At 38.7% G+C, this 26,889-nt stretch overlaps 1 protein-coding gene and 1 long non-coding RNA gene across 3 annotated transcripts in view; one reads left to right on the top strand and one right to left on the bottom strand.

Moving 5' to 3' along the window:
• Positions 1-702, bottom strand: part of LOC118973283 (uncharacterized) — an 81,415-nt gene extending 80,713 nt beyond the window's left edge. The window contains exon 1 of the long non-coding RNA XR_012121052.1: positions 613-702. This is a non-coding gene — a long non-coding RNA (uncharacterized lncRNA). The remainder of the gene's footprint in view (positions 1-612) is intronic.
• Positions 393-26,889, top strand: part of TDRD3 (tudor domain containing 3) — a 211,316-nt gene continuing 184,819 nt past the window's right edge. The window contains exon 1 of one of the 2 annotated variants that reach the window (XM_073212542.1): positions 393-936. In XM_073212542.1, the coding sequence (XP_073068643.1) occupies positions 746-936 (191 nt within the window). In that variant the 5' untranslated portion in view covers positions 393-745. The remainder of the gene's footprint in view (positions 937-26,889) is intronic. The other variant, XM_073212543.1, reaches the window with a different exon arrangement.

The raw sequence follows: 26,889 nt of genomic DNA, 5'->3' as shown, positions 1-26,889 counted from the left end.
GGCAGAAAAGAGCACCAGCGAAGGGCTGCTGGGAGCCAGGCCTGGTAGTGCCAACGTCACAGGGCTGCGCTGGGACATACACTAGCTCAGTAAGAAGGCGGCAGGGAAAACGAGCATTGAAACAACTCCCCGAATTTCCTCGGTCCCTTAAGCGCAGGTGTTCTTGGGGTGACCATTTATTTCATTGTGGTCCGATCTGGATAATCCGATTTGCCTGTAGGGACTCGAAAAATTAATGGCTGCATTCTTTGCGTCCAGGCCGATCAAAAAGCGGGGGTGAATAGAGCCAGTCTTTATAAGAAAGTAAACTTTCTGTTTAGGCAGAGTGAGCTGTGCACACCTTTTCTTTGAGCTTTACAGCCTGAAACGTGGCCTTACTAGCGCCGAACTGTTTCAGGGCTTCCCCGCAACCGGCCCTCGATCTCTACCCCAGTTACCCTGCCCTCTCCGAGGTGACCGCCTGTCGGCGCTGGAAACCCGGACATTACTTTCTGCTCTGTACAGCATGGCCCTGCCTGTTTCCGAGATACGCGACTTAGAAAAGTGACCCTAAACAAACAACCAGGCTTCGGTGGAGAGGAAAAGCCTCGTAATCCCGGCCAACACACTGACCTCGGACGTCCCGGCCCAGCCCGTCCTTGCCGGACCGCGGCCCCGTCTCCAGCCCCACGCCAGGTCCGCCCGGCGGCCGCTCGGAAAACGCGGCGAGCGGAACCCGCACGCGGAAGCGCCTGCCACACTGAGCATGCCCAGTTGCAGAGCCGACCAGAGGAGTTTTTTTTTCTTTTCTTTTCTTTCTGTGTTTTTTTTTTTTTTTTTTTTTTTGGTCTCAAGTAGGAGGCCTACCCCCCACCCCCACCACAGCCCCCCACTACCCCCGGCCTCAGCAGCTACCATGGCCGGAGTCCCCAGCGCGGCGTTGTCCCAAGCGGGTTGGTAAGTGGCGAGCTCCGCCGGCCGCCCGGCAAGGAACGCGGGCCAGGGCCCCAGGGACGGTTGGGGCTGGGGGCGGTGGGGTGCGTGTCGGGTAGGCGGAGGCCGCCGCCCGCCCCCGGCCTCCCCGCGGGCCCTCCGGTCCGGCTCCGCCCCCGGCGCCACGCTGAGCCCAGCGAGTGCCCTGTCCCCTCGGGGCTGCGGTGGCGGTGCGGCCTGGGCCCGGGCGGCGGGCTAGGGAGAGGCCGGGGCGGGCGGTGGCCAAGGCCCAGGCCGCCGGAGCCGCCGGGGCACGCGCAGCGCCGTCCGGGGGATGTCGCCGCGGCCGGACGGGAGGAGACGGGGCCGAAGAGCCGAGCGCGACGGCGAGGGACGGGCGCCGCCGGAGCCCGCGGCCGGCAGGAAGTTGAGGGCGGATGGGAGTGCGGCCGGTGCTGCCGTGGCCGCCGTCCGCCTCCTGTCCGAGCGCTGTGCGGACCTGTGGGGCTGCCCTCCGGGGCTCACCCGCAACTTCGGAGGCTGAGAATGATCGCGTTGTCAACTCGTGTGGGTGCGCCGTAGAACTTTTCTGGAAAGGATGGCGGGGTTCCAATTTTTACAGACATTTCATGTCAAGATTTTAAGACCTGGAAGCACAAAAAATTATGCGAAATTAAGCAGTATCTGGAGCTGCGGCCATTACGATTGTAAACATCCGTTTAATTCAGTAACGCGTTTCCAGGCCTGCATAGACAGGCACAGTCTGAGATGATGGGTGGGAAGGAAAATAAGAAAGATCTTCCCCTGCTGTCTGGATATTTACTATCTTAGTGAACAGGGGAGTGAGGGAGGCATTAAAAGAACAACCCCCCCAAATGGGAAATCGTGGTAAATTGTGCAGAGGATCAGGCACGTGTGCTGAGGAACTGGGGGAAGGAGAGTTAATTTTCTAGGGAGGTGGGTTTTGAAAGATGAGGAAAAGGCATCTAGACAGACACTGGAGGTGAGGCACAGAAGTAGAAAAGTGATTATTGGTTTGCAGAACGTGTATTAGATCCATATGTTTGGTGGAAATTGGAGGGTGTCTAACGAGAATAGAGATGGGAAAGGTTGGGGCCAGATTATGGAGTTGCCACGTGCTTAAAAGATGTGGATTTCATTCTGTGAATAAAGTTTCTGATTAGAGTGATGTAATGACACCACTCTTTGAAAGAAGCTGCCCCTGGCTCCACAGATACCCAATTTAACAGGTGAGGTGACTGAGGCAACGAACTGTTAAGTAACTTTCCAAAAGTGACCTGGCTAGAGAGTGGTGGAATTGAATGGTTAGCGCTGGGAGGGCGGGGTGGTGGGTCCCATACTGGTGCTTTTAAATGTTCAACGTTCTTGTTCCTGCAGTTTCTGCAAGAACACCATTAGTGTAACAGACTGTAGGGTTAAACGCTCACTTTACTCGATTTTATTTTTTTGTTCTTTTCACTGGACTCTCTACCTTAAGTTTACCTTACGGCCATTACGATTGTAAACATGCGTTTAATTCAGTGACGCGTTTCCAGGACTGCATAGACAGGCACTGTCTCAAGTAGGACGTCTCAAGTAGGAGGTGCCATCGTCAGCTTTGTCTTAGATTATGTTAGATCACTGAGTTTTTTACCCTTTCTTTATTAGATTGAGCTTTAGTTCTTCAAACCAGTTGACAAACTTGGTCTTTCACGGCTTTCCAGCATGACCCCGCCTCCTTTAGAAAGGCTAGTCTCATTATTTTGGTTCCAACACATGCTAAACTGTTCCTTTTTGGACTCAAGTTTCTCAAGGTTGGGAAACTGCTTATTTTTCTATGTATGTGTAGTGCCAGGGAGCCACTACATTGTAGGTTCTCAGTAAAGTCTGATACAGCTAATCTTGGAATACCCCTGCCAATCAGAATTCCCTAGCCAGGGACTCTACCCACGCCTTAGGTAGAGTTCCTTTCTTCATTGTTGTTTTGTTAAAAATCCCCAGCAGTGTTATATTGTAACATTTGTCATTTAGTGTTGCAATTTGTCTGCTTATGTGTTTCTGTCTTCCAGTATTGTTGCTTTGATATGGCAGTGACTCAAAGGCAAGAGTAATCTGTGGAACTATCCCAGTTCTGACACCTTGAGTTTGGATTCTCTGTCACTGTCACTGATAAAACCATTTTTCTTAGTATTTAGTCTATTCATGTAATTACTTGTAGGACCTAAAAGGAAGTACATGCTAAAACGCCTAAACTATTAAATCTGTTCTGTCAGCTTCACCTAAACTAGTTAGGTTAGGGAAATACATCATGCTAAAAAGCTTAGGTTTCGAAAAATAGGATCTTCAAGGGGTTACAGGTGATCTATGTAGATTGATCTATTATTCTAGTTTATTTATTCACTTAAGTCTTCAATCTTCATTAGAACCCCCAGAGAAATCATTATTTTAAAATTCAGTTCTGACAGTAGCCTCGCTGGCAGACTTTAAAGTCCTTTTTTTTTTTTTTTTTTTAGTGGCTGGTAGCACAGAAAACATTAGGTTTTGTTGATTTGAACTTAAAAGTTTCAGTGACTTTTTTAGTATAGTGGTTCTCTCTAAATAATTCATTAAATGGTACATTGTTCCTTTGTAATGCTTACTTTTATGCATGGAAAAACCTTGTGAGAAGTGATTTGACTAAATTTGTCTAGCTAGAGAACAGATTTACTTAGCTCTGCTTTTTTGTTTTTTCTCTTTGTTGATTTCCCTTAAGGGGGAATTGTATATTTCCACCAACTTTTTGAAAGAAAAAAGAAGAAAAAAAAGAAAAACATGTTAGGTGAACATAATCAGCTGTATTTGTGTTTTGGAAAAAGGTATTCCATAGAATTAGAAATTGTATAACTTCCCTCCCTCAAATGCAAATGAGGAAACTGACGCACTGAGAGTATCAACAATTTGCCCAGAGTTATAAGTGGCAGAACCAAGAATAGAGCCCAGCTGTCCAGGATAAAGTTTGAGTACTCATTTCCACCAAGCCATGGTGACCACTTCTAATTTAAATTTGAAAATTGGATTGAAGCATTTTGTGGTATATAAATTTAGTTTCTTCTTTGAGAAGGATATTCTGGTATTGAAAACAAACTTTTACTTTGTAGCAGCTCACCTAATTGCTGATTACACTTACCTGAAAATCTGATTAATTCTGTATTTTCTGAACTTTAAGAATATCTGAAAAGATAAAACGCTATATTGTTATGTTTGCCTTACCCAGTACTTTGGAGTTGAAGATGCCATAAGGTAGTATTAGAAGTTTTACTTCCATTTTACTGTGAAAGAATCTTCTTAGAAACACCAGGTTTCTAACATCCGAGGTTTAACCAGGTTGTACTCTGGGGTTTTGTTCTTGTGTCTTTTGGCTGTGGAGGAGGGGAGTGGGTAAGGTGGAGGGGATAGGAGAATGAGCACAAAGATCTCCTTACTTTGTTCCTTATGAATTTCGTCTTCCCTTTTGGGGTTATCTTTCTCTGAGTACTGGTGCTACCACTGTACTGACATCCTCTGAAAACTCCCTTCCCTTTGTTTCACCTTTGAGTGACCAAGAAAGACGGTAGTTTATACAAGTTTTTATTAAATTTAGTACTAGAGGAGAACAACCATGGAATAGAGAAAGTAAGAAGCACAAAGGCAGTATGGATTATAAAATGATTGTTGTCTTGTCTTGAGGGGCCTGCCCTGTTCCACATGTTGCCTTGAGATAGCTACTCCAAAGAGGTGGAACAACTCCAGACATTTTGCTGGAATTTGATTCCCAGCTTTTGACCTGTTCACAGAAGGAAAGTTTTTTTTTTTTCTCACATCCCATGATGTAGAAGCTTCCTCCCAAATACATGAATGATCAAGAACAAGAAAGTCAGATTTCCTGTTCTGTCACCCACTCCTCTGCCTTTCTTGTTTGTTTGACTTCAGTTTTCTGAAAGACATACCTACTCCCCAGGAGACTGCTGGTGAAAGATCTCAGTCTTCAGATGAGGAACAGCCTTTTCAGCATCAGTGTAACTCTACCTTTGTATAATACACTGTTGGTCATAGTCATACAGTAAGACTTTATGCAAAGACTATCAGTTTTGCTCCCTCATATTCCAGCATGATCTTAGGCATAGGTGTATTTATAAAGAATTCTTTATAAGCTTGTATATTAAATGCAGGACTTTAAAAAAATTACCTGGAATTATAAAATACTTTATCGTTACCACTTTGATGTAAACATACTTTTGGTACACACTTTTGGAAAGGATCAGAACTGTTAGAACACTTTTTAGATGAAACAGGGTAGATCCTGCTGAAAACACTTGAAGAAACCAGTTGCTTTATATTTGGTTTCAGGGGAGCTTATAGGACACATCTTTCTATTTTGAAACATTTCCTAGTTCTTTAATGAGCATTTATAACTATCTTTGGTTTATATTGTTTGTGACATTATAGTTCAAAAGTAATAAGCCTTGCTGACCTTCTGTCTCAAAATGTGTTACATATTGCCTGGCTGCTTCTATTGATAATGTAAACTGCTTAAAATGTCTGGCTGTTCCTTTAAATTGTGTAGGTCTTCAGGTTTCAAGGTGCTGTTTGCAGTGAATTTTTGGTGAATAACCTATAAGTCTAGTTTCAACTGCCTGTAGACTTGACTGCCTCAAGCATAAAGGGATATAAAAAGAAACTTGCTGCCTCAGCATGTTGGAAATAATTGTTTCCTCTTGCACAGCAGCATTTGCTAAATCAAGTAAAAACTGCATAGTAACATTTCAAGAACCATAACAGTATAACTATATCAACTTCCTTAGCTTATGTTTTCTCCTTTTGACAAAAGAATATAGGCATTTTGACTTACCATGTTATAGTTAAGTCCTGTCTATCTAGAAATTCTGACTTTTTGTAAGGATCTGAAGTACCTAAAAAACACTTTTACCTCCATATGATTTTTAGAAGAAGTAGACTGCACTCCCAGCAGTGCAAAAATTTCCCACAAAAATTGAGAAATATTTACAAAGTCATAGAACAACAAAGAAAAGCAGAGAAGTGGGCAAGAAATATGTGGTGAGGCTGTGAAGTGTTAACAGGGTGTCAAATCAAAGATACTGATATCAGAAAAAAATCACATTGGTGATATGGAGAAAGAGGAAAGAACTGCCTGGTGCTCCAGGTCTGGGGAGAGCCTGCATGTACCTTATTACCATAACACGTATAGGTTTTACACCCCTAACTCCATGAGTGTGAATCTGTGTACACATGTCAGCACTTTGCACATGAATTACAGCATTACAGCTGTAAAGAAGAGACAAAAACTATGTTCATATCAGTGTAGTGCTACTGAAGGTATATCTTTACAGCAATAAGTAAGTCTGCAATAATGCAGAGAAATATATATGTATCGTAATGTGTATACTGAAATGCATGTAATTATGCCACTTGTACACAAGGCACTGTTTGGCTCTAAGACGATGTACAAGACAGTCAGAATTTAAACATGTTACACATTGGTATTTAATTGCAGGTGTTGAGAGCAGTAACACAGATTTGGGAAGTCTGGGAGGCTTTCAGCGCTAATGGTGTCATAAGCAGGGCAGGCTGTGTATGCCATCTTATAATAGGGTGTCCAGTCTTTGTCTAGGGGAAAAAAACAAGGCATATTCATTGATGTGCTCATTCAACATATTCTTAAACATATTGCTGTGGTAGGCACTTCCTTTAGTACAATCAGATGTAGTCTTAAGGGCAGAAAGCCATTAATTACATGTTCAGACTGTAAAATAGAAATGAAAAGTACATGGTTCCATAAGAGCTTTTAGAAGGGATATTTGCTGTCTCCCTGGTGGTCAGAGAATCCTTCCCTGAGGTCTGGCGGATGAGTGGCAATTCAATAGACTAAGTAAAGAGAAAACAGCATATGCAGAAATTGTAAGGCAACAGGGAGCACAGTGAGTACAAAGGTCTGAAGGACCAAGATTGAGTGGAGGGCAGGATGGGCAGTGTAACGGTGAGATAGGGCTGGGACACACTCAGGAGCTAGACCATGCAGTTCGGGCCTTATAGGCGTCATGTTTTGTTTTTATTCTGGAGGCAATAGAAGTCAGCTGGAGAGTTTTATTAGGGAATGGGAGGGTTGAAGTAAGGAGGCCATCATAGTTTTGAGATATCTTTGCATTGAGGAAATTGCTCAGAGCTAGACATGAGTTGACGGATGGAGTGGTTGAGATGGAGAGGAGTAGATTTATTTGAGAGATATTTAGAAGGTAAAATGGACAGAACTTCTGGATGGATTGGATATGGCAGTGAGAGAGAAGGAGGTGTCAAGGGGTAAATTTCTGAGTTTCTGACTTGAGTACAGTGCAGTTTGATAGGGATAGATTAGTAGAGGACCACATTTTTGAGGGGTGGATCATGAATCCAGGTTGGACATTATTTGAGTGACCTGAAATAAGATGCCAATTAGGCATTAGGAAATGCTAATCTTGCACTCAGAAGAACAGGCTGGATTGGAGATACAAATTTGGAGTCACTTGAGTATAGCGCAAGATTAAAACAGTGTATGGGTAAGATCATCTAAGGCTGCACTCTCCAATATGATAGATGTTGGCCACATGTGATATGTCTAGTCCAGATTCAGATGTGCGGTAAATGTAAAATACAGACTAAGTTTGGACAACTTACACAAAAGTCATGAAATATTTCTCATTAATTTTTATATTGTTTACATATTGAAATAGTACTTTCAATATATTGAGTTAAAATATAATATTAATTCACCAGTTTCTCTTTACTTTTTAAAATGTGGGTACTAGAAAATTTTAAATTACATATGTGGCTTGAATTATGTTTCTGTTAGAAAGCACTGATCTATGATATAAAGACCAAGCTTTGAGTAAGAAGAAGCTAGGTTTAGGCACTGAGGAATCTCTGCATTTTTAAAGGAGAATTAGCCTTTCGGGAGCTGCCAGAGAGGGAAAAGGTATTGGAATGTGTTAATGAAATGATTAACTTTGCTAAAAAGAGAAAATGGACATATCTAAGAGTTCTGTGACAAGATTACTTGATTAGGTCAGTTTTAGTTTATTGACTAGCTGATATTAGAGACTCAGAGCAGTTTTTAAAACATTCTTTATGAACTTAGATATCCTAAGGTCCTTTTAAAAAAATTCCTCCAGATCCCCCTAAACCTCCTGTTAATATAAATGCAAATAAAATTCAGCTGCCACTTTTCAGAAGACAATCTTTCATGCATATTAAATGAAGATGTTAAGAAAAAACATTTTTATTTTTCTAAATTCCTAAGCAGGACTGTGAGAAGTTTGAAATTAATGAAGATGGATTTTGTAGAATACCTAATATGATGCATTAAGCATATATATTGATGGAAAAACTTGCTAAGTAAATTAAGCCAACACTTTATAATGGATTTTGGAATTGGTTCTAAATTTAAGTTTTGTTCTGAGAGAGAAAAAGGGACCGTATGTATGTGTAAATGTCTAGAAAGTTGATAGGTAATCATGATAAAGTTAGTGAAATAACTTCCTTTGCCATAAATATATTCTATTTTAGATCCAGAGAAATAAATGGACCATTTGGCTTCCTTGATTAGTTAAAATGGTGTGATTGATGCCTTATTTTGTAAGCTCCTATAAGACAAGGATCAAGTCTTCTCATATTTTTGTGGTATTCCTAGCATTTAGCAGCGTGTGAGGTATACAGTAGGTATTTCAGTACTTCTGGAATGAGTGTTAGTGTCATCTTAACTGTCTCAACATTTTTGTGTTCTCAAGGAATATGAAAGTTGTTCAAGCTTTTTACAGAGTAGAAAATTATTTCTGAAATGTGTGTTGTGAAGTGTAAAAAGAATTTCATGAAAAAAATATAATTTCCACAGAAATGCAGGAAATAACTTGTTACACAAAGCTTTCTCTTTATTTATTTATTTATACTAAGGTATCATTGATATGCACTCTAATGAAGGTTTCACAATGAGAACAATGTGTTTATTACATCCACCTTATTATCGAGTCCCCTCCTATACCCCATTGCAGTCACTGTCCATCAATGTAGTATCTTGCCACAGAGTCCCTATTTGTCTTCTCTGAGCTACAGTGTCTTCCCTGTGCCCCCCCACACACCATGTGTACCAATCATGATACCCCAAAATCCCCTACTCCCTCCCTTCCCACCTGCCCTCACCCACCCCTCCCCTTTGGTAACCACTAGTCCCTTCTTGGAGTCTGTGAATCTGCTGCTGTTTTGTTCCTTCAGTTTTGCTTCATTGTTGTACTCCACATATGAGGGAAATCATTTGTTATTTGTCTTTCTCTGCCTGACTTATTTCACTGAGCATAATACCCTGTAGCTCCATCCATGTTGTTGCAAATGGTAAGATTTGTTTCTTTCTTATGGCTGAATAGTATTCCATTGTGTATATGTACCACATCTTCTTCATCCATTCATCTACTGATGGACACTTAGGTTGCTTCCATATCTTGGCTATTGTAAATAGTGTGTGCAGTTACATCTTTTTTTTTTTCATATATATATTGTTATTAAGGTATTATTGATATACACTCTTAAGAAGGTTTTACGTGAAAAAACAATGTGGTTACTACATTTACCCATATTATCTAGTCCCCAACGAAACTCTAGTGCAGTCACTGTCCACCAGTGTAGTAAGATGCCACAGATTCACTACTTTACTTCTCTGTGCTACAGTGTTCTCCCCATGATCCCCCACACCATGTGTACTAAACATAATACCCCTCAATTCCCTTCTCCCTCCCTCCCCACCCACCCTCCCACACCTCAGCCCTTTGATAACCACTAGTTCCTTCTTGGAGTCTCTGAGTTGGCTGCAATTTTGTACCTTCAGTTTTGCTTCATTGTTATACTCCACAAATGAGGGAAATCATTTGGCACTTTTCTTTCTCTGCCTGACTTATTTAACTGAGCATAATGTCCCCCAGCTCCATCCATGTTGTTGCAAATTGTAGGATTTGTTTCTTTCTTATGGCTGAATAGTATTCCATTGTGTATATGTACCACATCTTCTTTATTCATTCATTTACTGATGGACACTTAGGTTGCTTCCATATCTTGGCTATTGTAAAAAGAGCTGTCATAAACATAGGGGTGCATATGTCTTTTTCAATCTGAGAAGTTATATTCTTTGGGTAAATTCCCAGGAGTGGGATTCCCGGGTCAAATGGTATATCTATTTTTAGTTTTTTGAGGAACCTCCATATTGCTTTCCACAATGGTTGAACTAGCTTACATTCCCACCAGCAGTGTAGGAGGGTTCCCCTTTCTCCGCATCCTTGCCAGCATTTATTGTTCTTAGTCTTTTCAATGCTGGCCATCCTTACTGGTGTAAGGCTTATATCTCACTGTGGTTTTAATTTGCATTTCCCTGATGATTAGTGATGTGGAGCATCTTTTCATGTGTCTGTTGGCCATCTGCATTTCTTCTTTGGAGAACCATCTCTTCATATCCTCTGCCCATTTGTTAATTGGGTTATTTGCTTTTTGGGTGTTGAGGTGTCTGAGTTTTTTGTATATTTTGGATGTTAACCGCTTGTCAGATATGTCACTGACAAATGTATTCTCCCATATGGTAGGATGCCTTTTTATTCTGTTGATGGTGTCCTTTGCCATACAGAAACCTTTTAGTTTGATGTAGTCCCATGAGTTCATTTTTGCTTTTTGTTTCCCTTGTTCAAGGAGATGCGTTCAGAAAGAAGTTACTCATGCTTATATTCAGGAGATTTTTGCCTATGTTGTCTTCTCAGAGTTGTATAGTTTCATGACTGACATTCAGGTCTTTGATCCATTTTGAGTTGACTTTTGTGTATGGGGTTCAACAATAATCCAGTTTCATTCTCTTGCATGTAGCTGTCCAGTTTTGCCAACACCAGCTGTTAAAGAGGCTGTCATTTCTCCATTGTATGTCCATGGCTCCTTTATTATATATTAGTTGACCTTATATGGTTGGGTTTATATCAGTGCTCTTTAGTCTGTTCCATTGGTCTATGGGGCTGTTCTTGTGCCGGTACCAAATTGTCTTGATTATATTTGGCTTTGTAGTAGAGATTGAAGTTGGGGAGCATAATCCCCCCAGCTTTATTCTTCCTTCTCAGGATTGCTTTGGCTATTTTGGGTTTTTTGTGGTTCCATATGAATTTTAGAATGATTTTCTCTAGTTTGTTAAAGAATACTGTTGGTATTTTGATAGGGATTGCATTGAATCTGTAGATTGCTTTAGGCAGGATGGCCATTTTGGCAATATTAATTCTTCCTATCTGTGAGCATGGAATGTGTTTCCATTTCTTGGTATCTTCTTTAATTTCTGTCATGAGTGTCTTGTAGTTTTCAGGGTATAGGTCTTTCACTTCCTTGGTTAGGTTTATTCCTAGGTATTTTATTCTTTTTGATAGAGTTGTAAATGGAATTGTTTTCCTGACTTCTCTCTCTGCTAGTTCATTGTTAGTGTATAGGAATGCCACAGATTTCTGTGTATTAATTTTGTATCCTGCAACTTTGCTGAATTCAGATATTAGATCTAGTAGTTTTGGAGTGGATTCTTTAGGGTTTTTTATGTACAATATCATGTCATCTGCAATCAGGGGTAGTTTAACTTCTTCCTTGCCAGTCTGGATGCCTTTTATTTCTTTGTGTTGTATGATTGCCATGGCTAGGACCTCCAGTACTCTGTTGAATAGAAGTGGGGAGAGTGGGCATCCTTGTCTTGCTCCCGATCTTAAAGGAAAAGCTTTCAGCTTCTCTCTGTTAAGTATGATGTTGGATGTGGGTTTATCATATATGGCCTTTATTATGTTGAGGTACTTGCTCTCTATACCCATTTTTTTGAGAGTTTTTATCATGAATAGATGTTGAATTTTGTCGAATGCTTTTTCAGCATCTATTGATGTCATGTGGTATTTGTCTTTCTTTTTGTTGATGTGGTGGATGATGATGATGGATTTTCGAATGTTGTACCATCCTTGCATCCCTGGGATGAATCCCACTTGGTCATGGTGTATGATCCTCTTGATGTATTTTTGAATTTGGTTTGCTGTTGTTTTGTCGAGTATATTTGCATCTATGTTCTTCAGGGATATTGGTCTGTAATCTTCTTTTTTGGTGGTGTCTTTGCCTGGTTTTGCTATTAGGGTGATGCCGTCTTCATCGAATGAGTTTGGGAGTATTCCCTCTTCTATTTTTTGGAAAACTTTAAGGAGAATGGGTATTATGTCTTCTCTGTATGTCTGATAAAATTCCGAGGTAAATCCATCTGGCCCGGGGGTTTTGCTCTTGGGTAGTTTTTTGATTACCGGTTCTATTTAGTTGCTGGTAATTGGTCTGTTTAGATTTTCTCTTTCTTCCTTGGTCAGTCTTGGAAGGTTTATTTTTCTAGGAAGTTGTCCATTTCTTCTAGGTGTTCCAGCTTGTTAGCATATAGGTTTTCTTAGTATTCTCTAATAATTATTTGTATCACTATGGGATCTATCATGATTTTTCCTTTCTTGTTTCTGATTCTGTTGATGTGTACTGATTCTCTTTTTCTCTTAATAAGTCTGGCTAGGGGCTCATCTATTTTGTTTATTTTCTCAAAGAACCAGCTCTTGGTTTCATTGATTTTTTTCTACTGTTTATTCTTCTCAATTTTATTTATTTCTTCCCTGATCTTTATTATGTCCCTCCTTCTGCTTACTTTGGGCCTCATTTGTTCTTATTTTTCAGGTTTCTTTAATTGTGAGTTTAGACTGCTCATATGGAATTGTTCTTCTTTCCTAAGGTAAGCCTATAGATTTCAGGACGGCATTCACTGCGCTCCACAGATTTTGTGGTGTTGAATTATTGTTGTCATTTGTCTCCATATATTGCTTGATCTCTGTTTTTATTTGGTCGTTGATCCATTGGGTATTTAGGAGCATGTTGTGAAGCCTCCATGTGTTGTGGGATTTTTCATTTTCTTTGTGTAATTTATTTCTAGTTTCATACCTTTCTGGTCTGAGAAACTGGTTCGTACAATTTCAGTCTCTTTAAATTTACCAAGGCTCTTTTTGTGACCTAGCATATGATCTTTTCTGGAAAATGTTCCATGTGCACTTGAGAAGAATGTCTATCCTGCTGCTTTTGGGTTAGAGTTCTGTAGATGTCTGTTAGGTCCATCTATTCTAATGTGGTTGTTCATGCCTCTCTGTCTTTACTTATTTTCTGTCTGGTTGATCTGGCCTTCAGAGTGAGTTGAGTGTTGGAGTCTCCTAGAATGAATGGATTGCATTCTATTTCTCCTTTTAATTCTGTTAGTATTTGTTTCACATATGGAGGTGCTCCTGTGTTGGGTGCATAGATATTTATAATGGTTATATCTTCTTGCTGGACTGACCCTTTTATCATTATGTAATGTCCATCTTTGTCTCTTGTGACTTTCTTTGTTTTGCTTTCTATTTTGTCTGATACAAGTACTGCAACTCCTGCTTTTTTATCCCTATTTGTTGCATGAAATATCTTTTTCCATCCCTTCACTTTTAGTCTGTATATGTCTTTGTGTTTAAAGTGAATCTCTTGTAGGCAGGATATAGATGGGTCTTGTTTTTTTATCCGTTCAGTAACTCTGTGTCTTTTGATTGGTGCATTCAGTCCATTTACATTTAGGGTGATTATTGATAGGTATGTATTTATTGCCTTTGCAGGCTTTAGATTTGTGTTACCAAAGGTTCAAGGTTAACTTCCTTCCTATCTAAGAGTCTAACTTAACTCACTTAATATACTATTACAAACACAATCCACGGTTATTTTCTTTTTCTTCCTCCTCCATTCTTTATATATTAGGTATCATATTGTGTACTCTTTGTCTATCCCTTGATTGGCTTTGGGGATAGTTAATTTAATTTTGCATTTGCTTAGTCATTAGCTGTTCTACTTTCTTTACTGTGGTTTTATTACTGCTGGTGCTAGCTATTAAACCTTAGGAACACTTTCATCTATAGTACTCTCTCCTAAATGGACTGTAGAGATGGTTTGTGGGAGGTAAATTCTCTCAGCTTTTGCTTATCTAGAAATTGTTTAATCCCTCCTTGGAATTTAAATGATAATCTTGCCAGATAAAGTAATCCTGGTTTGAGGCCCTTCTGTTTCATTGCATTAAATGTATCATGCCATTCCCTTCTTGACTGTAAGGTTTCTGCTGAGAAGTCTGATGATAGCCTGATGGGCCTTCCTTTATATGTGATCTTATTTCTCTCTCGGGCTGCTTTTAGTAGTCTGTCCTTATCCTTGATCTTTGCCATTTTAATTACTATACATGTCTTGTTGTCTTCCTTGTGTCCCATGTGTTGGGAGATCTTTGCATCTCCATGGCCTGAGTGACTATCTCCTTCCCCAGATTGGGGAAGTTTTCAGCTATTACCTCCTCATAGACACTTTCTATCCCTTTTTCTCTTTTCTTCTTCTTCTGTTTCCCCTATAATGCAAGTATTGTTCCATTTGGATTGGTCACACGGTTCTCTAAATATTCTTTCATTCTTAGAGATCCTTTTTTGTGTCTGCCTCAGCTTCTTTGTATTCGTCTTCTCTAGTTTCTATTTCATTTATCGTCTCCTCCACCATATCTAATATGCTTTTAATACCCTCCATCATGCTCTTCATCGATTAGATCTCTGACCAGAATTCATTCCTGTGTTCTTGAATATCTTTATGTTCCTCCATGAGCATGTTAATGATTTTTATTTTGAATTCCATTTCAGGAAGATTCATGAGGTCGATGTCATCTTTCTCAGGAGTTGTATTAATAATTTTACTTTGGACTAGGTTCCTTTGGCTTTTCATGTTTGTATATGGCGCCCTCTAGTGTCCAGAATCTCTACTCTCTGGAGCTGCTCAGCCCCTGAAACAATGTCGAGGTTTGCCAGGGAGTGGTATTGGTGCTTAGGGGGAGGAAAGAGCTGTTTCCTGCTTCTGGGCTGCTATGCCTGTCTCCACTGCCTGAACCAGTGGGCTGAGCACACAGGTATAAGCCTCTATGTTTTGCCTTTGTTGTTGCTGTATACAGATCTTCCACCTGGCTGGCCTAACGCCAGGGTAAGGTTTGCTGGTTTGCGAGCCAGGTGGTGCTGGCCGGGAGAAAGGCGCAGTTGGCTGCTAATCATGGAGGGGTCCTTGGAGCTGTGTATCCAGCCAGGGAGCTGGAGCACCTCAAGATGGTGAAAGCTCCCAACCTGCTGGGCAGAGTCCACCCGGACAATTTTGTCTACCTGTCCTTTCTCCTGAGCAGTAAGCTCTGTGCAATCCTTGCCCCTTTAGCAGCCCTCTTGTTAAGGACTTCCTTGTTAGGAAGTCTGTCAGACTGCCCGCCTTTCTTTTGTCCCAGAGCAGCCAGATATGGATCCCTGCTTTCCACAAGCAGCTGGACTCTCAGTCTCTTCATGAATTTTGTTTGTCTTAGCTTTCCAACCCCCTAATCATGAGAGTATCATGAAAGCACCATGAAATGTAGGTTTGTGCTCCTAGAACAAATCTCCGGAGTTAGGTATTCAGCAGTCCCAGGCCTCCACTCCCTCCCTGCTTCATTTCTCTTCCTCCCACCGGTGAGCTGGGTTGGGGGGAAGGGCTTTGGTCCCGCCGGGCCACAGCTTTGGTACGTTACCCTGTTCTGTGAGGTCTGCTCTTTTTTCCAGGTGTATGCAGTCTGGCACAGTCCTCTCTCCTGTTGCTCTTTCAGGATTAGTTGTAAAACTATATTTTTGTATTATATGTGGTTTTGGGAGGAAGCCTTTGTCTCATGCTGCCATCTTTAATCGTCTTCTGCCACAAGACTTTCTCCATTTATTGGTATTTACTTATAACTGAATACAAATGCACTTAAAAGTATATATATTTTTTTATTCGATGTAAATTTTGAGATGTGTTAATAAAGTTTCTTTGCTTAGAACAACTGTTTCTGTAGGGGCTTTGAAATACTCTCTCAAAACAATGTTAATCAAAACTATTTTCAGAAGTTTGTTAAGTTAGTGTACGTGTGTCCTAGGTTCTAATTATTTCTTTACCCATTTGATATTTTATGAGATATGCTACAAATTTTTATTTTTGTTTTTGATATTTCAGAATTACATTTTAGGTTGGCGTCCCTTGCTAGAAAGACCTTAGGATGATGAGATTGTAATTCATTCTAGGGCCTTTGATGAGGTAAGTAAGCAGGCATTTAGGCACTGCAGTTTAGTAAGCTGGCATAGGGTTCTGGTCCCCTTGGACTTTACCTGATGACCCTGCCAAGCACAGGCTGTTCTTTCTGCTGATTTTCAACTATGAACACTAAGAAAAAAAAGCAAACCATGTATATGTTACTAGTTAGGACACAAAGCATGTGAAATAGGCTCCTTCCCAGTATCCTTCCTCTGTTCACCATACTTGGAATGGCAGATACTAGTGATCTTTTCCATCTGAGCTGAGAGCCTAAATTGGTATGCAAGGGCTTCTACTCCTAGGGGTTTGCTTTCATTTTTTAGTCCAGGCTGCCTGTTGAATCCCTTAGTGTCTTTCACTCTAAATTGTGAGTAATGGTGAGATTTCTCCAGATTGTGTTGATTTGACTTCTTTCCTTAGTTGTTGTTCTTAGGGAGGGACAGGGTACCCAAGCCCAACAGAATCTTCTTTGATTTCTACATTTGCAGTTTTACAGAGTCAAGATACACTTTTTGCCTTATTTTGGATGCTGCTGATACATTTTGACTGCCTTTTCTGGTTGTGATTATTTGCTTGTTTTTACTATTTTTTCTTTTACTTCATTTAATTAGTTACACAACTATCAGAATCTTTATAAGCATGATTAATTAGGTGTTTCTTTGATAATTAAAATTGGATATATAATGAAAGTATTATATATATATATATATATTAAAAATATATAATGCTATACCAATATATGAAATTTCAGTACCCATTTCTGTGTCTGTTTTTTTCCATCATTGCTGGGGCAAAGTGACCACCCAAAATAACATTTAAATTTGTTGGTAAACATATCTAGCTGCTCTTTGCTATGCATTCATCTGCTATTGTATCATCAGATTTTCTAACCAGTTATAAAGAAAAGAGTTCTTTTGCAGTGAGGTGTTCCTTAACAAATTTAAGACACATTTTACTGGAAGACATCATATAATTAGATGTAGTTTCTTAACAAATTGAAAGTTTAACAAATTGAGATTTTTATTTGACGTCATGAAAAAGATAGTCCAGCATAGTGCAGTACAAAGTAATGAGAAAGGGTGCAAGGTAATGAGAAAAGACTTAATATTTAAGTGATACAGGAAATCATGGTGTGCATACTGAATATTAAAAAGGGCAATATTATCTTGAAAGGGCAATAGGGCCTTGAAATTTTTGCCATATGCTAGGTTTATATTGGTATTATTTTACAATTTAATTGATAAGCATTTACATTGATACCATTTTAATTAAAATGCAAAACTGGCTTGAGATACATGCTTCTAATATTTACAAAACTGCTCTGTCAGGGTGAAGTCTAGGCTGGTATAACGGAGACCCCATGTTGCAGAGGTCTAAAGAACAAAGCTTTTTTTCCCACTGACACAAACCAGCCCAGAGTGGTGGGGAATTCTGTTTTGTGCTGTAGTTTAAGGACCCAGGTTCCTTCCTTCTTTAAGTGCTTGTTGTCCCCTAACTCATGTTCCACCAAGTGTGGTCCTCAGACCAGCTGCATTAGCATTGCCTGGCAGCTTGTTAGTAACGTAGAATCTCAGTCTCCACCACAGATGTACTAAGTCAGTACTTGCAGATTAACACAATTGCTCCCAGTGATTCTTTCATACATTAAAATTCTACCAGCACTACGCCAGGGCATTGCATTGCCTTTATGATCAGAGCCGAGGAGCTACCATATCTGAGTCTCAGCGAGCAGGAAAGGAAAGGACACTAGAGAGCCAAAGAGTCAGTTGTTGGTGGTGGGGAAGGTGGCACACATCATGTCCCTGGTTTCCAAGAACTTTGTCTCACTTGCCTGAAAGGAATTCTGAGAAATATGGTCTAGCTCAGTGATTCTCAAACTGTTTTCCAGCTTTTCACAGATCAATACTTTTGTAGCTATAAAATCTTACAGCAATGTCAGACTGCCCTAAAAGTTTCTAAATGCTCACCTCAGTTTATGTACTTATCCCCTCATGAAGCAGCAACAAAGAGTCTGAGGACTGACACTTATCCGTGGACCACGTCTGAAGTAGTTCTGTTCTACCTGGGCACATTCTGAGTTTTTCACTCAGTGATCCTGTTCAAATTATTTTACACTTGAATGAATTGGTGTGAATGAATGAGGCACTATTTAATTTACTTGTTAATATTCTTCTGCTTTAAAAGTTATATCGTTTAATGATGATCTTGTGTTTGTAAAGGACTTTTCAGCTTGCAAAGTACTCTTTTTCTAATTATATGTCATTCCATAATAATGAGTAGTATGAATGTATGTATTATATTTCCTTATAAAAGGGCTTTTAAGCCTTCTTGGGTTAATCATGATACCCAGTATGGCATATTAAATAATGATTGTGTTTGTTATGAGATAACCTTCTTAATGTATTTTGTAACTTTCTTGTAGTTATGAATTAATATAAACTGATATAAAAATATTCGTTTACAATTGGAGTTATAAGACTGTGCTGTTGTTGTATTGGTAAACCTTGCTTGACATGGTTTGAATTATTCTGCCTTGACATGTTTTTGTGAAAAATAAAATTGAATTGGACTATTGGTGGTCTTTTAAAATATTTTACTTTATCACAATAACTTTCACATGTAAAGTGAATTGTTTATAGCTACTTGAAATGCTTTAATACTATAAGCCAAAGTATATTAAAAAAATATATGATTATAGAGTTCTATGTATCTAAGCCACATATTTTCAAAGTGAAAAGTGAAAAACAGGCTGTTTGGCCAAATGTTTTTGTTATAGTTTACTTGCTGGTTGCCAGTTGTGCAATATTTGTCAAAAATAACTTCCCCAAACAACCACGATCCTTGTTCTTACCCTTCTGGTAATGGCTGGTATGGGCGGAGCTGCCTCACAGATAGTAAATCCTAATTTTTCGATGGGAATTGCCAGTACTTGCAATGGGGCTTTTTGTCAAATACAGAATTGTCAGGTGTGTTTGAAATGCTCTATAGAGTTTAATACGAAATTTTCATCATGTCTTGGGGCAGATAGAAATCCTTCATTAGATTCAACTGAGAATTTCTATCACACCTGGAAAACTTTTGGATTTTATAGAAAATCTAGACCACATGTAGTTTTATTATCAAATCAGCACTGCTTAAGGAGAGTAAACAGAGTGAATGTGAGGTTGAAAAAGCTGTAAAACATTTCAGTTCTGAGTAAAATATGGAAGTTTGTCTTTCATAGCAACTGCATTTGGAAGCCAATCATATTTAAATTAACCTGATTTATCTGTAACAAGGTGATTATGTCTAGATTTTTTTTTTAACAGTGTTCAGGGGTCTTGGCATAAAGGTCTAATAAAACCCAGTTTTTGAATATACTGGGTCAATAATACTGAATTTTACTAAACTCATTCACATTTTTCCTTTTTGGATATGTGTCCTCAAACCTGTAGAATTACCAGTCCCAACATGTAAAGATTCATATTCACTGGGGTTCAGTACACAATTACCATTTTTGATATTGTTCTGTTTATACAAATTATATTAAAGTTTCATTACAACTTGCACACTTCATCTAACCACTTCGTTGTACTTAGGTATAACTAACTTAGTCATAATAAAACATGCCATTTAGCCAATGTAACCAACAATAGGCAAATGCCATTACTGAGAAAACCAAGCCCTAAATTTTAGCTCAACTAGAGACCAGCATGATCTTTATAACTCATCCACATACTTAAAGAATATAATAATTTTGAAATATACATTACTTTTACTATAAAAAATCATGATTAACTTAATTTTAATTAAATAATCCAGTTGTGAGATGTGTGCAAATTAGATTGCTTTCTTTTCTCAAATGGCCCAACTTTGTATGGATGACTTGATGGATCCCTTGAGAACAGATCCATTGAGAGTTTTAAACCAGGGCCATGAAAAGATCAAATTTGCCGAGTTCCCAAAGATTACTTTCATTTTTATTTCAAGGATAGTTAAGAGATCAATAATCAGGTAGAGACAGTTTAAAGAAAAACATTCTTTAGAGGTAAACTTCCTCAATGAGTCTTTTCTCAAGGGAAATGGAAGAAATGGAGACCTCTGGTTCACTCTCAGTGTCCTTGATTTGTCCCCTTTGCCTTCCCCATTTAAAAGTAAAATCAGTTAATACCATTTACTCTATTAGTGTTAGTGCTGGTGGGTTTTTTATATCCTTTGCATAAGAGTTTATAAATTTGTTGGATGCCTCAAACATTGTGCTTTTGTTAGTTGATAAATAGTGATTTAAGATTTAACATGGTGTGATATCAAGTCATGGCAAAAATGACTTACTTTTTTCACTGACTCCCTTCAATAAATAAGGTATCTCTAAGTGTAAACATTTTTAAAGGATGATAAAGTTCCTCGTAACATAGTTCTTAGATCAGGGTTCTGAAGAGTAGCAGAGATGTTATTTTTTAAATCAAGGATCAAGAACATATTGATGAAAAAAGCACTGATTACTGTCAGATGGGAGTACTTGCTCTCACCTTTCCCATGATTGAGCTGGTATGATAAACTACTAATTCCATTCTTATTTTAATGCTGTTTCCAAGCAAGGATATGAAGGAAGCTATATTTAAAACAATGTTTCAGTAAGTAGATATTTATTAACAAGACATTTTTCTTCAAGACCTGGGTTTCCTTTTTAAGAAAATATTTTGTGATTGCCTTTCTGGTATTTTTGGTCTGAAAGTTGCCGTTTTAATGTGGGACACATGTATGACTGTGTTCACATGTAGAATTCTTTGTACCAGTCTTTATATTAGGGGCTTGGTTCCCATGCTGTGTATATCCAAGCAGGCACTGGCTGCCAGGTGACCCTGGCTTCAGGATTTGGCAAGGGATTTGTCTTACACTGAGCAGGAGTTCAGTGAGCTTCCCTTTCCTGCCTCTGTTCTTCCTTGCTCTCTGCTGCCTATACAGCTGCTGCCATTCACTACTACCCTTGCTTTAATGAATTCCTTACTTACCTACACTCACCTGATATGTTTCAGAATTCTTGATGAGAGTCAAGAACCCTCCCCCATTCAGGTTGGGGTCTTGTCTAGCATGCAGGGAGCCCTAGACACAGCTGCCCGGCAACAATATAAGAGGCATTTTTTACTCTTAACCATTCTCTTATATTTAAATTAGGAATCAGTACTGTCAGTTCTACCTTTTAAATATTTTTTCACTTCTGGCCTCCATTCTTAAGAGCACATGAGTAGCCTCTTGATTGTCTTGCTTCCTTTCTCAAATCCCCCTTTTCTGTGCTTGTAAGAATGAGTTTTCTAAAATGGTTGCCTAAGCTTTGGATCTGTTGTCACCTATAGGATGAGGTCTATCTTCCTTACAAAGGTTTGTGTGGCCCTTTTTTTCTCTCTAACCTCCACATTGGCCAACTCTTCCCTTAGTTTATGGTCTAACATTAGCCTGCTTGTGGGTCTCTTGTATGTCATATTGTATCTGGCCATTGTACAACTTCTTATCTTGCACTTTTTGCCTGTGATACCTTTCCCCATTTAAGTTAGCTAATTCTTGCCTATTACTTTAAAACAGCCATCACCTATTAATAGGAATTCTCTGACAGGAAGTAGGTATCCTTCTTCTGAGCTCCTGTAACATTCTATCTCTAGCTCATGGTATGCTGTGATTATTTATGTTTTCCTCAAGTCAACTAAGTTTCACTGGAATTGAACTTATTTTAGGTCAATGACCATGTTCTTTTCCTGCTTAAATATCTAGGACTAGCACAATGTCACAGAATAGGCACTCAGCAAATGTTTGTTGAATAAATAAGGTGGTTGGACATTACTTTTTATTTTATTTTATTTTATTTGTATTTACTTATTTTATTTTTTTTGGTATCATTAATATACACTTACATGAATAACATTGTGGTTACCAGATTCCCCCCATTAATCAAGTCCTCAGCACATACCCCATTACAGTCACTGTCCATCAGTGTAGTAAAATGCTATAGAATCACTACTTCTCTTTTTTGTGCTATACTGCCTTCCTTGTGCCCCCCTCTACATTATATGTACTAATCATAATGCCCCTTTTACCTCTTATCCCTCCCTTCCCACCCATCCTCCCCAGTCCCTTTCCCTTTGGTAACTGTTAGTCCATTCTTGGGTTCTCTGAGTCTGCTGTTGTTTTGTTCCTTCAGTTTTTTCTTTGTTATTATATTCCACAGATGAGTGAAATCATTTGATATTTGTCTTTCTCCATCTGGCTTATTTCACTGAGCATAATACCCTCTAGCTGCATCCATGTTGTTGCAAATGATAGGATTTGTTTTCGTCTTATGGCTGAATAATATTCCATTGTGTATATGTACCACATCTTCTTTATCCATTCATGTACTGATGGACACTTAGCTTGCTTCCGTTTCTTTTCTATTGTAAATAGTGCTGCAATAAATGTGGGGGTGCATATGTCTTTTCAAATTGGGTTCCTGCATTCTTAGGGTAAATTCCTAGGAGTGGAATTCCTGGGTCAAATGGTATTTCTATTTTTAGTTTTTTGAGGAACCTCCATATTGCTTTCCACAAAGGTTGAACTAATTTACATTCCCACTAGCAATGTAGTAGGGTTCCCCTTTCTCTACATCCTGGCCAGCATTTGTTGTTGTTTGTCCTTTGGATATTGGCCATCCTAACTGGTGTGAGGTGATGTCTCATTGTGGTTTTAATTTGCATTTCTCTGATGATTAGCGATGTGGAGCATCTTTTCATGTGTCTGTTGGCCATCTGAATTTCTTCTTTGGAGAAGTGTCTATTCAGCTACTCTGCCCATTTTTTAATTGGATTATTTGCTTTTTGTTTGTTGAGGTGCATGAGCTCTTTGTATATTTTGGATGTCAACCCTTATTGGGTCTGTCATTTATGAATATATTCTCCCATACTGTAGAATGCCTTTTTGTTCTACTGATGGTGTCCTTTGTTGTACAGAGGCTTTTTAATTTGATATAGTCCCACTTGATCATTTTTGCTTTTGTTTCCCTTGCCCATGGAGATACGTTCATGAAGAAGTTGCTCATGTTTATATTCAAGAGAGTTTTGCCTATATTTTCTTCTAAGAGTTTTATGGTTTCATGACTTACATTCAGGTCTTTGATCTATTTCGAGTTTACTTTTGTGTATGGAGTTAAACAGTAATCCTGTTTCATTCTCTTACATGTAGCTGTCCAGTTATGCCAACACCAGCTGTTGAAGAGGCTGTCATTTCTCCATTGTATGTCCATGGCTCCTTTATCATATATTAACTGACCATATATGCTTGGGTTAATATCTGGAGTCTCTATTCTGTTTCACTTGTCTATGGGTCTGTTCTTGTGCCAGTACCAAATTGTCTTGATTACTGTGGCTTTGTAGTAGAGCTTAAAGTTGGGAAGAGAGATCCCCCTTGGTTTATTCTACCTTCTCAGGATTGCTTTGGCCATTTGGGGTCTTTTGTGGTTCCATATGAATCATAGAACGATTTGTTCCAGCTTGTTGAAGAATGCTGTAGGTATTTTGATAGGGATTGCATTGAATCTGTAGCTTGCTTTAGGCAGGATGGCCATTTTGACAGTATTAGTTCTTCCTAGCCAAGAGCATGGGATGAATTTCCATTTGTTAGTGTCCTCTTTAATTTCTCTTAAGAGTGTCTTGTAGTTTTCAGGATATAGGTCTTTCACTTCCTTGGTTAGTTTTATTCCTAGGTATTTTATTCTTTTTGATGCAATTGTGAATAGAATTGTTTTCTTGATTTCTCTTTCTGCTAGTTCATCATTAGTGTATAGGAATGCAACAGATTTCAGTGTATTAATTTTGTATCCTGCAACTTTGCTGAATTCAGATATTAGTTGTAGTAGGTTTGGAGTGGATTCTTCAGGGTTTTTTATGTACAATATCATGTCATCTGCAAACAGTGACAGTTTGACTTCTTCCTTACCAATCTGGATGCCTTTTATTTCTTTGTTTTGTCTGGTTGCCGTGGCTAGGACCTTCAGTACTATGTTGAATAAAAGCGGGGAGAGTGGGCATCCTTGTCTTGTTCCTAATCTTAAAGGAAAAGCTTTCAGCTTCTCACTGTTAAGTATGATGTTGGATGTGGGTTTATTATATATGGCTTTTATTATATTGAGTTACTTGCTGTCTATACCCATTTTGTTGAGAGTTTTTATCATGAATGGATTTCGAATTTTGTCAAATGCTTTTTCAGCATCTATGGAGATGACCATGTGGTTTTTATCCTTTTTGTTGATGTGGTGGGTGATGATGAATTTTCTAATGTTGTATCATCCTTGCAACCCTGGGATGAATCCCACTTGATCATGGTATATGATCCTCTTGATGTATTTTTGAATTCTGTTTGCTAATATTTTGTTAAGTATTTTTGCATCCATGTTCATCAGGGATATTGGTCTGTAATTTTCTTTTTTTGTGGTGTCTTTGCCTGGTTTGGGTATTAGAGTGATGCTGGCCTCAGAATGAGTTTGGAAGTATTCCCTCCTCTTCTTTTTTTTGGAAAACTTTAAGGAGAATGGGTATTATGTCTTCTCTAAATGTCTGATAAAATTCAGTGGTGAATCCATCTGGTCTGGAGTTTTGTTCTTGGGTAGTTTTTTGATTACTGATTCAATTTCATTGCATTAATTGGTCTGTTTAGATTTTCTGTTTTTCCTTGGGTCAGTCGTGGAAGGTTGTATTTTTCTAGAAAGTTGTCCATTTTTTCTTGGTTATCTAGTTTATTAGCATATAGATTTTCATAGTATTTTCTAATAATTGTTTTCATTTGTGTGCTGTCCATCATGATTTTTCCTTTCTCATTTCTGATTCTGTTTATTTGTATAGATTCTCTTTTTTTCTTGAGAAGTCTCCCTAGGGGATTATCTATTTTGTTTATTTTCTCGAACAACCAGCTCTTGATTTCATTAATTTTTTCTATTGTTTTATGTTTTATTCTTCTCAGTTTTATTTATTTCTTCTTTGATCTTTATTATGTCCTTCCTTCTGCTGCCTTCGGGCTTCATTTTTCTTCTTTTTCCTGTTTCAATAATTGTGAATTTAGAGTATTCATTTGGTATTGTCCTTCCTTTTTTAAATAGACCTGGATTGCTATATACTTCCCTCTTACAACTGCCTTTGCTGCTTCCCACAGAAATTGGGGCATTGTGCTGTTGTTTTCATTTGTCTCCATATATTGCTTGATCTCTGTTTTAATTTGGTCATTGATTCATTGATTATTTAGGAGCCTGTTGTTGACCCTCCATGTGTTTATGAGCCTTTTTGTTTTCTTTGTACAATCTATTTCTAGTTTTATACCCTTGTGATCTGAGAAGTTGGTTGGTGCAATTTCAATCATTTTGAATTTACTGAGGCTCTTTTTTGTGTCCTAGTATGTGATCTATTCTGGAAAATGTTCCGTGTGCACTTGAAAAGATTGTGTATCCTGCTGCTTTTGGGTATAGAGTTCTGTAGATGTTTGTTAGGTCCTTCTGTTATAATGTGTTTTTCAATGCCTCTGTCTCCTTACTTACTGTCTGTCTGGTTGATCTGTCCTTTGGAGTGGAGTGTTGAAGAAGTCTCCTAGAATGAAAGCGTTACATTCTATTTCCCCTTTTAATTCTGTTAGTACTTGTTTCACATATGTAGGTACTCCTGTGTTGGGTGCATAGATATTTATAATAGTTATATCCTCCTGTTGGATTGACCCCTTTATCATTATGTAATGTCCTTCTTTGTCTCTTGTGACTTTTTTTGTTTTCAAGTCTATTTCATCTGATACAAGTACTGCAACAGCTGCTTTTTTCTCCCTATTAGTTGTATGAAATATCTTTTTCCATCCCTTCACTTTTAGGCTTTGGATTTGAAGTGAGTCTCTTCTAGGCAGCATATAGTTGGGTCTTGTTTTTTTATCCATTCAGTGACTCTGTGTCTTTTGATTGGTGCCTTCAGACCATTTATATTTAGGGTGATTATTGATAGGTATGTACTTATTGTCATTGCAGGCTTTAGATTCATGGTTACCACAGGTACAAGGGTAACTTCCTTACTATCTAAGAGTCTAGCTTAACCCACTTAGTATGATATTACACACACAATCTAAAGGTTCTTTTTCTTTTCTCCTTTTCTTTCTCCTCCATTCTTTAAATATTAGGTATCATATTCTGTACTCTTTGTCTATTCCTTTTTATTACCTCTGGTGACAGCTGTTTAACTTTAGGAACACTTCCATCTATAGCAGTCCCTCCAAAATACACTGTAGAGATGGTTTCTGGGAGCTAAATTCTCCCAGCTTTTGCTTATCTGGCAATTGTTTAATTCCTCCTTTAAATTTAAATGGTAGTCTTCCTGGATAAAGTATTCTTGGTTCAAGGCTGTTCTGCTTCATTGCATTAAATATGTCATGTCACTCCCTTCTGGCCTGTAAGGTTTCTGCTGCGAAGTCTGATGATAGCCTGATGGGCTTTCCTTTGTATGTGATCTTCCTTCTCTCTCTGGCTGCTTTTTATAGTCTGTCCTTATTCTTGATCTTTGCCATTTTAATTATTTTATGTCTTGGTGTTATCTTCCTTGGGTCCCTTGTGTTGGGAGATCTGTGCACCTCCATAGCCTGAGAGACTATCTCCTTCCCCAGATTGGGGAATTTTTAGCAATTACCTCCTCAAAGACACTTTTTATCTCTTTTTCTCTCTATTCTTCTTCTGGTACCCCTATAATGCAAGTATTGTTCCGTTTGGATTGGTCACACAGTTCTCTCATTATTCTTTCATTCTTAGAGATTCTTTTT

Source organism: Manis javanica, chromosome 9 (genome assembly GCF_040802235.1).
Source record: "Manis javanica isolate MJ-LG chromosome 9, MJ_LKY, whole genome shotgun sequence".
Lineage (NCBI taxonomy): Eukaryota > Metazoa > Chordata > Mammalia > Pholidota > Manidae > Manis > Manis javanica.
This window is presented reverse-complemented; position numbering and strand designations above follow the sequence as displayed.